The sequence below is a fragment of the Piliocolobus tephrosceles genome, chromosome 5 (assembly GCF_002776525.5).
Source record: "Piliocolobus tephrosceles isolate RC106 chromosome 5, ASM277652v3, whole genome shotgun sequence".
In the NCBI taxonomy this organism is placed as follows: Eukaryota; Metazoa; Chordata; class Mammalia; order Primates; family Cercopithecidae; genus Piliocolobus; species Piliocolobus tephrosceles.
The window spans coordinates 129,491,289-129,504,870 of NC_045438.1; the positions used below are offsets into that span (position 1 = coordinate 129,491,289).

Here is a 13,582-nt window from a genome sequence, read left to right on the forward strand (position 1 = left end):
GGGAGGGGAGGGGGAAGGGAAGGGGAGGGGAGGGGGAAGGGGAAGGAAGGGAGGCCAAGTGTTTCCCGTAGAGTTACTGTGTATGGGGGGGGGCGCACAGGGGTGCCACGAATTGAGCTGCCTGCTCCTTCCAGATGCAAGGTTCTCACCTGGGTAGGTGAGAACGGGGTGAGAAGGAGGAATCACGCGTGGGTGGCTGGATTAGTTCCTGATGTCCTCTGACTCCCTACAGCTTCTTCAGCCCCGTTCTAACCCCCTTCCTCAGGCTTACAGGAAAGTGTGTGGAAGAGAGACACAGAGGGACTGAGCATAAGACTTTTTTGGAAGAAACATCAGTAAATGAAAATAGAATTACAATAAAAATAACGAAAGCAATAAACTCCTGACCTCAGTCACAATCATTTTAGTTAACACGCCAGCTCTAATAACAAACACGAGTCCCCGAGACCGCAACCCCTTGGGCACCGCGGGGGGTGCAGGTCTGGGCGGGCGGCGCAGCCTCCCCTGGCGGCCGACCCCGGGAGCGCGGGGAGCGCAGAGCCTCTTCCAGCGCTCACCTCGCGCTCGCTCCTGCGCTCGCCTGGCTGCGGGCGCGGGGAAGGGGCGGGGCCTGCCTGGGCTCCTCCCCGGTCGGAGCCCGGAGCCGGAGGGGGGCAGAGCGCGCCGGGCGCTGGTTAAAGAGGCGCGCGGAGGCGGGAGCGGCTCACACAGCTAGTGCAGCGCGGAGGAGCGGCGCGTGGAGAAGCGGCCCACGTGTCTGCCCAGAGTAAAATCCGGTGTTCCTCCCGCTCCTTACGCATCCGCGGTCCAGGGCGCCCCTTCAGCCCCCCTGGTTTTCGCCCACCCCGGGCCGCGTGAGTGGGGCCCCACGCAGCTCCCTGCGCTCCGTTGGCCAACTTGGCCGAGAAACTTTGTCCGGGGAGCGGTGCTTGCGGGGGGAGTACCGGGCACTGCGCATGCGGAGCTCCAAATTCAAACAGCTGTTTTCAAAGGCTGGAGGGCGGGCGGACTGGGAGCAGCTGGGGCTAGGAGAGGCTTTCTCTAGGAGGCGGCTGCTCGGGAGCCATGGTGGACCGGGGCCCTCTGCTTACCTCGGCCATCATCTTCTACCTGGCCATCGGGGCGGCGATCTTCGAAGTGCTGGAGGAGCCACACTGGAAGGAGGCCAAGAAAAACTACTACACACAGAAGCTACATCTGCTCAAGGAGTTCCCGTGCCTGGGTCAGGAGGGCCTGGACAAGATCCTAGAGGTCAGTCGCCGCCTGTACCCCCATATACATCTGAAGCTGGCTTGAACTTTAGGGGGCGCTGAAAGGAAGACCCCTTCACAGCTTTGGGTGACCCTCAGTCCCTGTGGAAGGTCCAGGGGGTGATGAGAGAGCGTGTCTCATCATGGATCAGGCTTCGAGGATCCGTCATTCACCCGAGGGACACGGGGGTCCCCCAAGCGCGGAGACTCTTTGGAACTTAGTTTGGCCGGAGATAAGTTGGAGTTGATTCCCGGGTGAACTGGGCTCCATAGTGTTTCAGTGTGGGTGTGACGGTACCTCCCTCCTTGGAAAGAGGCTGTGGGGCGGATAAAGGCGTTTATCTTTCCCTGGAGACGCTCCTGGCGTCTGGGAGCCAAGCCTGGTGCCATCCCCTAGTGTTTCCACCTCCCCGCTCCAGGGCCAGCGCCAAGCCTGCTAGGCTTTTCTTAAGAAACGTGAACCCGGCAGAGCGGCGGGAGGGTCCCCCAGCCTGAGCCTGGGCAAAATCTTCCCGCCCCCAGCAGGGTTCCGGAGAGGAGCTGGGGGGGCTCTGTGGGGCCCGAACCCACGGGATGAGGGGTGGTGCCTGGAATGCTGGGGACGCGCTCAGGCTTCCGGGAAGGCTTATCTTGCGGAGACATCCTTTAAGAGCTTGGAGTAAAACTTTGTGAAAGTAGTAGGTTGCACAAACGAATAATACCCAGGTAGTCCCTTTGCGAGTGGGTAGGAGAGAGTGTGCGGAATTGGGGTGGGTGGGGGACTTCCCTCCGTGCTGGCAGTGGGAACCGCTTATCTTCTGGTGCACAGCCCAGTGGATGACATTGACCTCACTTAGGATAAAAGGGCTGCCTATCCTGGCTGAGACTTTGGGGCCAATTTGGGGACCGAGGCCCTCTACACCAGTTTCTCGAGGGCTCAGCTTCATCCACCAACTCTTCTTGGCCCGCTCCCCCGGTGGAATGACCAGGACCTGGGTGAAAGTTCTAGATTGCAGCAGGTGGGGAGTGGGGTAGATTGTCCAAGGTGTTATATTGCTCTCAGGGTGAAAGATGCCAGAAAGGAGGTCTGATGAGCAACGTTTAGTCTACAGCGGCACCCCAATACTTTATGCCTATCTAATTGTCGCTCATTTTCCAGCCTCTGTTTCCCCATGTGAGAAATAGGAATGAGCCCATCCTCCTCATTCCTTATTTCTGCCGTGCACTTTTAGGTTGGAAGCATTTGGAAAACATCAAAACCTTGTCCCCAGATTGATGGGCATCACACAGATGAGCATATAGGTGTTTGCTGGCAGCGGTGTGTGGGGAGACTTGTCCTCTGAGGGGTCCCGTGGAAGGGGAGGTTTAGTCCAGCAGGCTTAGTGTTGAGTTTTAGTGGAGAGTCTCTTGCCCTGTAGCAGTTTCCCGGGTAGTGGCACATGGGAGGTGATGGTGGGGAGGATAAGCTAAAGCAGGTGGTTGGTTGGTTTACCTCCTAACGGCAGGAGTCCTGGCATGAAGAGTCTACATGGCTTCCTTCTGATGGGTATCTACCCTGGGGGTGGGGTGTTATGGGGAGGGGGTCACTTTATGATTTCCCTTGAGGAGACAATTCCTCTAGAGAACAAGTTTTTGTTTAGTTTGTTCCAGGGCTTTGTTTAGAGGGGGAAGAGGGCAGGCAAGGATGATAAAGCCTTGAGTTGCCCTCGAAGTGTTTCCCTCTAAGCTGTTGCTCCAACACTGCAGGGGAAGGAAGGAAAGAATTCAAGGCTAAATGTGGGAAAATAAACTTCAAAACACAAGGAGAAGGGAAAGGCGGGGGGCGGGTGGTGGTGGGGTGGGTCCGGGGGTTAGGCAGCCGGGTGCAGCTGGTGGTCATAGCTTTGGAGGCTAGACGGCTTCTTAAGGTATTTGAACAAACAAAATGCCTCTTATTTAGCGATCCTGTTAAATCTGTCAACATTTACCTCCCCCCCACCCAAAAAAAAGTAATGGGCAGGTAATTTTTAGAAAAAGGATTTCGGCATCAAGCCACTCTGCTTTGGAGACGATTGTAGACTTGTTCTTGAACAAGGACAGCCCTGTCCTCATCCCCGGCCAAAAAAACTCCCAAACCAACCCCAACTGGGTGAGTCCCCTCCCATCATAGGAAAAACCCAAGAAATGAAAACGGACAAGTGGAAGCATTTGCTGGCATCATTTTTAATCAGCAGAAATCTGCCTTGTTCTGCTTTCTTGTGACTTGGGGTACTGCCTCAGGCCCCAGGATATTGGTTTAAGGAAAAAGGAAAACTCAAAAATCTTCTTTCCCATCTGGCTGCTTGGGCATTTTCCACCTGAGGCTCTGTGTTTTAGCTGGTTCTGAATCACCTTGGAATCATGAAGGAGCTCCTAGCTAGGAATTCCTGGGGTAGGACAAAGATTGTTGGAAGAGATGGGGTGCAGTCTGGGTTGGGGTTTCTCTTACTCTGGAAGTTGTGTGTGGTCTTTCAAATGTGTGAGAAAGGGAGTTAAGTCACCTTTCTTTAGAAATACCCGCCGAATGTCAGGTACTTCCTTCCCTCCACTGTGGTTGAAGTGAGGTGCAGACTGACTTTCAAGTGCTCAGTGACCCGCCAGCCTGGGACCACGTGATCGTCCTCTTTCCTGCCTTCAGAACCATCTTGAACCCCTGCTCTCAAGCAAGATCTTTGGTGACTCATTCTCCAAACCTCTTCCTAAATTGCAGAGACTCTCACAAGGGAAGTTAACATTTACAGCAAACCTACTCTGTGTTGGGCATTGTGGGTGCTGTTATCCTCATTTTATGAGAGCAGGCACAGGCTGGTTTTGCTATCTGGCTTGGCCATTTACCCATCAAGCCATGTAACTTAACTTTGCCTTCCTTTCCTCATCTGCAAAATGAGTGTTTGGTGAGGCTCCAATAAAGTAGAAACATTAGGCAAAATGTCTATAAAAAGTGAACAGGTCTCCTGACCCTAGCATTTATTGAGGAAGGCAGCTTTACCTACCTGCCTTATTTCAGGTACTCTTTACAGTAGGTATTCAAGTAAGTAAGCTGAAGCCCAGAGAAGATAAAGTAGCCACAGGGACACCACAGGAGGCACAGCCTGTGGGGCGGGACGGGGCGGGGCGGGGGAATGACCAGGCAGTCTGCCCCAGGAGCTTGCACCTCCCTCTTGGGCCTGTGAAGATTGTTGCTCTGTGACTGAGCTTAGGAAATTGGTTCAGCTGGACCCTGATCTGCTGGAAAATTCTATTTTCTATTTCCCCTAGCACAGGGAATGGCATACAGGCGTCTCCTGTGTTGTTGCCTGGCTGACCCGGCCTCTGTTACTGAAGTAATATATCAGTCCACTCCTCTGCGCTTCTCATTTCGGAAGCCCCCAACCCCCACCCCACCAAAAAACAGTGGGGGTGGGATTGAAGGGGAGGAGTGACAGCCCTTCTCAGCCTTCTGCCTCTGGTGGGCAGTGATCAGAAACACGAAGGATTTGAGAGCCACCATGCGCCAGACCACTTTGAATAAGCATTTTATATACATTCTTATTTTAATTTAATCTTGAAGACCACCCCATAAATGAGGAAAATTAGGGGAAAAGGTGACGTAACTTGTCTGGGATCACATAGAGCAGAGTCAGGTTTCAAATCTAAGTTTCATATTTCAAAGTACATGGAAATTAGCAAGCATTTATTAAGCACCCACCATGCGCCAGACACTGGGCAAGACTCTCAGAATACAAAGAATTAGGCTGGGCTCGGAGCTGCTGGACAAAAGGATACATAAACCCACTGGGAACAAGACTGTGGGTATGGGCTACCGCAGAGGTTTTCAGGAGGTCACTTACCAAGGGGCTGGTCCAGCCTGAGGGGTTAGGGAGGGCTCTCAGGAGATGATCTCAAGCCAGAGTGGGGTCTTGGATTAGAAAGAGCAGCTAGGAACCTGGGAGGTCAAAGCTGCAGTTAGCCTGGATTGCACCACTGCACTCCAGCCTGGGCGACAGAGCAAGACCTTGTCTCAAAAAAGAAAGAAAGAAAGAAAGAAAGAGAGAGAGAGAGAGAGAGAGAGAGAAAGAAGGAAAGGAAAGAAGGAAGGAAGGAAGGAAGGAAGGAAGGAAGGAAGGAAGGAAAGAAGGAAAGAAAGAAAGAAAGAAAGAAAGAAAGAAAGAAAGAAAGAAAGAAAGAAAGAAAGAAAGAAAGAAAGAGAAAGAAAGAAAGAAAACCTGACTGGGAAAGGAAGGGAGAAGAGACTCCTAACAGAAGACGGAGACTGGCCCTTTATCCTAGCCTGGGGAAGGCAGACTGCGGGCTTCTTGCTGTGGCTCTAGAGGGTCCCTTGTCTCCTGGGGGTGGAGTAGGGTTGCCCTAGGTCCTGCCCTCTGTCTAGCATCCCAGACCAAAGTCCAGGTTTTGCTTGACTGCTCATATAGCTGACCTGTTCCTGGAAGCCTCTTGGATCCTACTGGCCTCCTTCCTTCCTAAGCTCCAAAGTGCTGTCTTGTGTTCTAAGGTTTTCCACGTGTACCTCCTTTCATTTTCTGAACCCTTTGGACTGGTCTCTACATACTCCAGTCCAAAGTAGTAAGGCTAGTTCCAATTTTGAGGTTCTGACACTCTTTTAACACCAATCCTGCTCCCCAGATTTGAAAAATAAAACCATGGAATATATGACAAAATTACATGTGACCGAAATATTTAGAATGGGGTATGTTGAATTTTTTGGAAAGCTGAGGGTTACTATGAACACCCTCTTTGTCTCAAGCCTTGTTGGAAATTGTAAAATGCACTGGTCCACTTCACTGCCTTTGTAAGTAAAGGGAACACAATAGCTCTTTTGGTTAGGGAGGATCTTGGAGGCCTCCACATCCTTGGGTCCGAGCTTGAGTTCTTACTGGCTAGAACTGCAGAAGTGGAAAGTGGATAAGCTGGTTTTTTGAGAGGAAATTGAAGCGGTCCCTTCCTAATGGCTTGTTTCTTATTTATGTTCCACTCGAAAGTTGAAGACAGCCAAAAAAAAAGCCTTAGTCTGCCTTAGTTAACTGCTCTGGTTAGAGTTTTTTAACAGTGAAAGTGAATGTTTATTAAATTGCTTTGAGAGTTTTACTAGAACCCTTAGGATGATTACAGATGGCACAGTAATAGAGAATTACGGAGGGCAGAAATTAGCAAGTGTTGAAAGTTTCCAGTGGGGGTGGGGAATGCAAAGGAGGTGATGATTGTTGCTTTTAAATATTTTCCTGGGGTTTTGCCCTATTTATAGTCTGGCGTTTAAAAGAAACACAATCCCTCAGCTTTGGATGTTGTGCTTGACTGGCCCTGACCTCGGGCCAAAGGCTTTCATCTTGAACTTGGCTGTTTGCTAGCAGATTGGGCCCAGCCTCTGAACTGTGTGTGTGGTTGGTAGTGGTGGGAGGAGGGAGAGAAGTGCAAGGTTTTGGGGAGCAGAGGAGCCAGACCCCTGAGTAGAGCCTCCAAGACAGTCTTTGTCCAAATTGGGATGCTGTATTTGCATGGTGCTGCAAGAACCAGTTGGCCAGAACTGGGGTGGTACAGAGAAGTGAGGTAGGAGACTACAGGAAAGCACATGAAATAGGTTTGCCTCCTTCCAATATTCCTTTTAGGGATTGGAGAAGACGGAAGCAAATCTCTTTGAAATTTCGTTGAGTCCCCAGGGACCTCTGGAATAATGCAGAAGATCCCTTGCCTGTTCCGTTCTTCCCAAGGATGGCTGTACATGGAGAGAGGATGTGCTGCCCTCAGTAGGGATCTTTCTCCAGCTGCCGCTGCGGGGCCTTGGTGGCGTTGCTGAAGGAATCACCATCCAAGCAGTATGCCTAATGGTTGTGGGAGTGGCCTCTGAAGCCACACCATAGTTTGCTTAGAATAGTGTGTGGCACGTCATAAATGCTAAGTGTTAGCTGCCATTTCTGCTATGCCCAGATATTCCTATGCTGCAATGGAGCGGTCCCTGCACAGGTGTGGTGGGCATCTCATTGGTATTACAAAGAATCAGGAAGGTCTTCCTAGAATAGAGAGAATGTCAACTGAATGTTTTAAATGCAAAAAACACAGAAACATATAATTTACCATTTTAGCCACGTTTAAAAGCCCAGCTCAGCAGTATTAAGTAAATTTACAGTTATGAAACAGATCTCCAGAACTTTTTCATTTTGCAACACTGAAATTTCAGAAAGTGTCCTCCACAGCCATTTACAGTGTAAAAGAAGTGGAACATTCTACTCTAACGACTTTTCTGTGGGCTGATCCCTTCACTCTGTGGGTGTTCGGATAAGGACACCCCCTCCTTCCTCTCTCCTGCTGATGTGATGTAGTGTGGGTTTTCCCAGAAAGCCCGTAGAGCCTATAGCCCCCAGAAAAACCCACTGACCTTCACACTCTAGTTTGAGCCCCACTGGGAGGTCCAGGTCTGGGTCCCTGGCCCAGCCAAAGACGTTCCCTCTCCGGTTTGGTGACCTTCCCAGATTGCATCTTCGCTGTCCCTTTATGTAGAAGTGGGGGTGGTGTGCTCCAGCTGTAGCTCTGTTCAGCTGCCTAAGGCCTCTAGGTTTCTGGTGAGCCGTTATCCCAATCTCTGGACCTCAGAGACCTGGATACAGTAGAGTTGGAAACAGAAGGGGCCCTCCCTACTGGCTATCCTTTCTGTGCTTGATGAAGCCTCAGATATTGGAGAGTCTTTAACCCTCTGGAGCTCAGTGCAGCTGAGGAAAGATAATTGGGCTGCAGTGGTAAAATGAGAGGAAATACAGTCCAAAGTGCTCAGTGGTGGGTTGTAGATGGAAGAGGCTGGAGAGATGGGCAAAGGCTGAAGGGGCTGGGGGGATTCATTTGCTGTTTTCTGAGGCCTGTAGCCAAACTCCTTGGCCTGTGGAAGACCTAGCTCCAAACAAAACACAGCCTCTGCCCTCGGGGGGGCCCCTAACCTGGAGGAAGAATAGTAAGGAGCTGTTACCAGATTGATGTTGGTAAGTGCACCTGGGGACTCCAGGTGTGCACCAGGGCAAGAGATGAATTTTTACTCCTGCACTTAGAAGAAGGCAGGCTTGAAGGGTGAGTGGCATGGGCAGTAGCCCTGTGAGCATTCTGTGGAGTGCCTACCAGGTGCTAGGCATTGGGCTGGGATGTTACCTATGTCTCCTTGAACCAGTTCTGTGGGCTAGGTATTGCTCTTCCCATTGGACGGGAAACCAGAAGCCAGGTGGGTAGAGGACTAAGATTCAATCCCCCTTGTTGACTCCGAGCCTTCGATCTTGTCCATAAGTGGAGGTGGAGCCAGGGACTGGGAGTGACAGGCTTGGGCAACCAATAGTTACAAGCACTTACATGGCCACAGGCTGTGGGAGCCACCAATGTGCATCATCTCATTGTATCATGGCAGCCACCCTCTGCAGTAGGTGCCATGATCAGCTCGACCTCGCAGTAGAAGCAACAGAATGGACCATGGAGGTTGAATAACTTGTCTGAGGCTGCGTAGCTAGGAAGTGGAAGGACGAGGTTTTGAACCCAGAGCTCACACTATGAACTGTTCTCTTCTGTGTGAGGCTACCTTGAAGGTGGGAAAAGCAGGGAGCAAAGCATAGAGGCAAGAAAGTACAGGGCATATGTGGTGTCCTCAGAGTCTCAGGGTGCATGGGGCTAAGAGTTCAGGATACTGAGCTGTGTGACCTCATTGAGCAAGTCATCTCATCTGCGAAATGGGATAATAGTACAGTATGTCCCTCATGCCCATAGAATCTATGTTAACATGTTAACATGTTTGCCACAGGTAACAGGTGACCGGCTACGTATTAGCTGCTGTTCCTATACCCAGTTCCTCTGTGTACTCTGTCCCTGACACCACCCTGCAGGACCCACCATGCAGTGAGCTCCTAATCTGGGGATGGGGACAAGGGAAGATGATAAAACCCATCAAGTTTCTCCTAGTGGAGTCAGTCACCCACTGTTTTCTATTTCCTGCAAATTAACCACCTAAAACTGTTGATGATCAACACCTAAAAATAGGGATGGTTTCCTTCTTTCTCTGTTCTGGCAGGGCTCCGCTCAGTCCTGGCTTGTCCCAGGCCTTGGTTAAAACTTTTCTGGAGAATTCCTGGGACCAGATGGTCTCACAGGTATTCTCCCTGACTCATGGTTACCCAGGGTCTGGGATCAGAGCTGGGCCCTCACTCGGGGCAGACACTACCCGCCTCCCCTCTCATCTTCGATTGGCTTTGAAATGTGCATTCTTTTTCCTCTCCTCCATCTAAATATTTGGGTTTCCTGCTGAAATATTTAGGCAGGGATGTGTACTTATGGCTGTTGTCACCTCCCGTGCCCCACTGTAATCTGGCTGCAGCTGCTTAGCTGGGCCCCTCCTATGAGCGGGGATGTTTGCCCCCGAGTCTGGGAGAGAAGCTGTGCAGGGCAGCTGGTAGCAGGACCTGCTTTGCTCAGTGGTGTAGTCTCCAGTCCTATAGGGCTGCCAGGGGCCTTGTTGGCCACATTGGGTGGGGAGGACACGGCAGAGCCCCCTTCCATTTGTCCGAGTGCTTCCGTGCTTGGGGCTAGGGATAAGGAACCCTCATCTGAACTACTGTGTAGGAAAAAACTAATTCTAACCTGGGTTCTACTTTTACCTGTAAACTGGTTTATGCCGTGTGTCCCTGGCCAGATTTTCCCTCTCTGGACTCATCCATTCATTCAAAAAGGCTTAGAGTGCTTGTTAGGTCCAGCTAGACCATTTGCAACCTTCGTGGGCAGTGGCCGTGTCTTCCCAGCCCTGGGCCTGTGTTGCCAGGCCTAGCTCTCAGGATGCTCAGTGAGTGTGTGGATTTCAGTCCTGCTCAGTTTGTTGTGTCCGTCTGTCCAGCACTGTGCTCAGCTCAGGGGGATGCCAAAAGCTGTGTGTCCCTTTTGGTTGGAAGTCTAGTCAGTGTAGCCAAGCCTCTTGCAAGGTCACAGCAGAATGAATGAAGCCAGGTGCCCCAGGCCCAGACTCTGGTCCTTGGTCTCACAGGCTCTAAGTCATGGAAGGAGTAGGGGTGCCATTATTTTATTTTTATTATTATTATTATTATTTTTGAAACAGAGTCTCACTCTGTTGCCCAGGTTGGAGTGGAACCTGGTTAAAGACCAGCATTCAAGTCACACCTGGGATTTAATACCACCTCTCTGCCTTTACAAATTGTGAGGCCTTGAGCCCATTGCATCATCTGAAAATGGAACTAATTATACCCACCTTGCAAGAGGAAATGCCTGTAAAACTCACTCAGTGCAGCTTCCAGCTGGAGGCAGCCTTCAAGACCAGCTTATTATTATCCTCTCCCCTTTGATGGAGGGACTTTACAGAATCAACTGCTCTCCCTGTTTGAGTCTGTTTATCTCCAGGAGCCCCCTCTTCTTCTTCCCCCACCCCCATCCCTTGTTCCATCAACTTTTCCCAAATTCCTTTCCCCTGTTGAAATAAGGCCCAGGCAGCAGAGGTCAGCAAGAGCATATTGAGCAGGTCTGCCTTTGGTGCTGGAGGGGAGCCATGGTTTTTGCTTTCAAGGAGCTTGAGACAGAGCCAACCATCCAGTTCCTCATTCAGCAGATATTTTACTAAGCACATACTGTGTGCCCAGACCTGTTCAAGGACTGCTCCAAGAGAATGAGCCCTGGTTCCTGCCTCTCTGTGGAAACCAAGAGGGCAAGTGGATGAGCTGGGGTAGGAGAAAAACACCTCCTGGCCCCTTCCTTGTGGAGACTTCTTTGATTTTCAGAGGCTTCTGAGAAGTGGAGTTGGCCGGGAGGCCCACAGTGTTTGCAGTGGAGAAGGGCAGCTCCCTAGCTGGGGACACCTTTGGCATGACTGGAGCCTGTACCACTCTAGGGGGAAGGAGCAAAAGTATTTGCAGGGTGTTGCCAGCAGCACCAGGTACACCACCCGGTCCTCTAAGATGCTTGCAGCTACACAGACTGTGCTCATGTGCACCCCAACCTGCCCTTACCACGGGTCTCTGCGGACCCATTCTTCTGAGACCTTGCTTCTGTGACCTTCTGGGCCTGACTCTGGGAGGTCTGGCAGCCAAATGGATGCCATCCCCTTTGCTGGATGGGGACACCAAGGCCTAGTGAGGATTAGCTGGGAGCAGAACAATCTCTAGAACCAAGTTCAGATTACTCTAACAGCACAGCCTACCCAGATCCAGGCCTTTCGTCCCTGGGCCATTCTTACTTTATTTCTAATCCCTTTTAAAATGGCCTTTAGGCTGGGCACAGTGGCTCAGCACTTTGGGAGGCCTAAGTGGGTGGATCAGGAGGTCAGGAGTTCAAGACCAGCCTGGCCAACACAGTGAAACCCTGTCTCTACTAAAAATACAAAAATTAGCTGGACGTGGTGGTGGGCACCTGAACTCCCAGCTACTCAGGAGACTGAGGCAGGAGAATCGCTTGAACCTGGGAGGCGGAGGTGGCAGTGAGCCGAAATTACGCTACTGCACTCTAGCCTGGGTGACAGAGCTAGACTCCATCTCAAAAAAAAGGGCCTTTAAGTAGAAAAAGCTCTTGATGGTATTTTGGGGTGCAGACTGCTTCTACTTACACTAAACTGGCCTACCTGATTTCCTAACCTGCCCCAACACGCCCCTTCCTGTGATCTTGAGCACCAGCTTCCCCTCCCACGAGTTTTCCAGATAAGAGGCAAAAGTTGAAATTGTATTGAACCCCAGGCTGGGAAAGGAGGATGTTTTTCTGGGCCAGCCAGGGCCTCGGGCAGAAAGGATCTGATGCCTGCCTGCTCTCCAGGGAGTCTCTCCAGCCCGCCCTGGACTTTGCTCCTCCTGCCTCTGCACCTAAGGAGCTGTTGGCTGGTTTCTCCAGCCTGTCTTGGAGGTTGGCAGGGGGTGGCTCATGCTCTGGGCACCACTCGTGGCAGCAAGTCATAAAATGTGAGGCCGAGGGAGCTTAGTGGTTATTTAACTGGCCTCCAGCCTCCTGAGTCAAGGCCCAGACCTTGGGAGGTTATGTAACTTGCCCAAGGTTACTCTGCTCACCAGGGGTGGGGGAAGTACAATAAAGGAGCAATTAGAGCTAAGTGGGGCAATTAGGGAAGGCTTCTTGGAAGCTGTGCCCCAAAGAAAGGTGATTGCCACATCTCCTAGTAGGGTTCCCATCAGATCACTGCCCCAGCAGTCAGGGATCCTGATAGTGAGATCGTGATCTCAAAACTCAGAAGACCCTCCAACATCTCCTCTTTAGTTCTTAGACTAAACCAAAGCCCTGGCTGTGGCCCTGAGTGATTTGGACTCTCCTGCTTGTGTGTTCCCACCTCTTTCTGAACCCCTGCCTTGATCCCAGTCAGCCACACTACAGGCAGGAAACTCTAGGGGCCAGCTCCTAACGGAGGAGATTCATTCTACACCCCTGCACACAAATAGTGTTTTTGTTTGTTTCTTTGTTTGTTTGTTTGTTTTTTAAGATGGAGTTTTGCTCTTGTTGCCCAGACTAGAGCACAATGGTGTGCTCACTGCAATCTCCGCCTCCCGGGTTTAAGCGATTCTCCCGCCTCAGCCTCCCGAGGAGGAGCTGGGATTACAGGCATGCGCCACCACACCCAGCTAATTTTGTATTTTTAGTAGAGACAGGGTTTCTCCATGTTGGTCAGGCTGGTCTCGAACTCCCAACCTCAGGTGATCTGCGTACCTTGGCCTCCCAAAGTGCTGGGATTACAGGCGTGAGCCACGGCACCTGGCAGTGAGTTTCAACTTTTAAAAAGAACTCGACGTTCATATCCACTGATGGCAGAAAGGACTTTGGGAGGTGGTAGCAAGGAGAATCACACCAGCCCCGCATGTCACCATAATGGGAGCTACCGTGGCCTACATTGTCTCGATTTCCCAACAACGCTAAGTGACGGGCACTGTGGGGAACCTAATTTTGCCAGGCAACGAAGGCAGAGGGTAACTTAGTTGAGGTCACATAGCTAGTGGCTTGAACCCAGGCCCTCTGAGTCCAGAGCCAGAGCTTTGCATAGAGGCTGTCATGTCCTAAATTGCTGCCAGTCTTTCGAATCTTGCTAGGCTGCAAGCTACTCCTTGAGACTGGGTTTTCCACACACACCTCACTCCCAGCACCCAGGAAGTGCCCCGTGCATGTGGTAGCTGGCCCCTTTGCTGCCCAGCTCTGCACTGTTCAGTCTTCTGGGTTCTGACCCCAAAGTACTGCTGTTTCCTGACCACATCGACCATATATAGTTTTTTTGTTACATTTTGTTTTGAGGTGGAGTCTCACTCTGTCACCCAGGCTGGGGTGCAGTGGTACGATCTCAGCTCACTGCAACCTCCACCTCCCAGGTTCGAGTGATTCTCCAGGCTCAG

General features: G+C 51.3%; 1 protein-coding gene across 1 annotated transcript in view; it reads left to right on the top strand.

Annotated features, from left to right (window-relative positions):
- Positions 1-519: 519 nt before the first annotated feature.
- KCNK5 (potassium two pore domain channel subfamily K member 5) overlaps positions 520-13,582 on the top strand; it is a 40,969-nt gene continuing 27,906 nt past the window's right edge. The window contains exon 1 of the mRNA XM_023212717.1: positions 520-1,251. Coding sequence (XP_023068485.1) covers positions 1,066-1,251 — 186 coding nt within the window. The 5' untranslated portion in view covers positions 520-1,065. The remainder of the gene's footprint in view (positions 1,252-13,582) is intronic.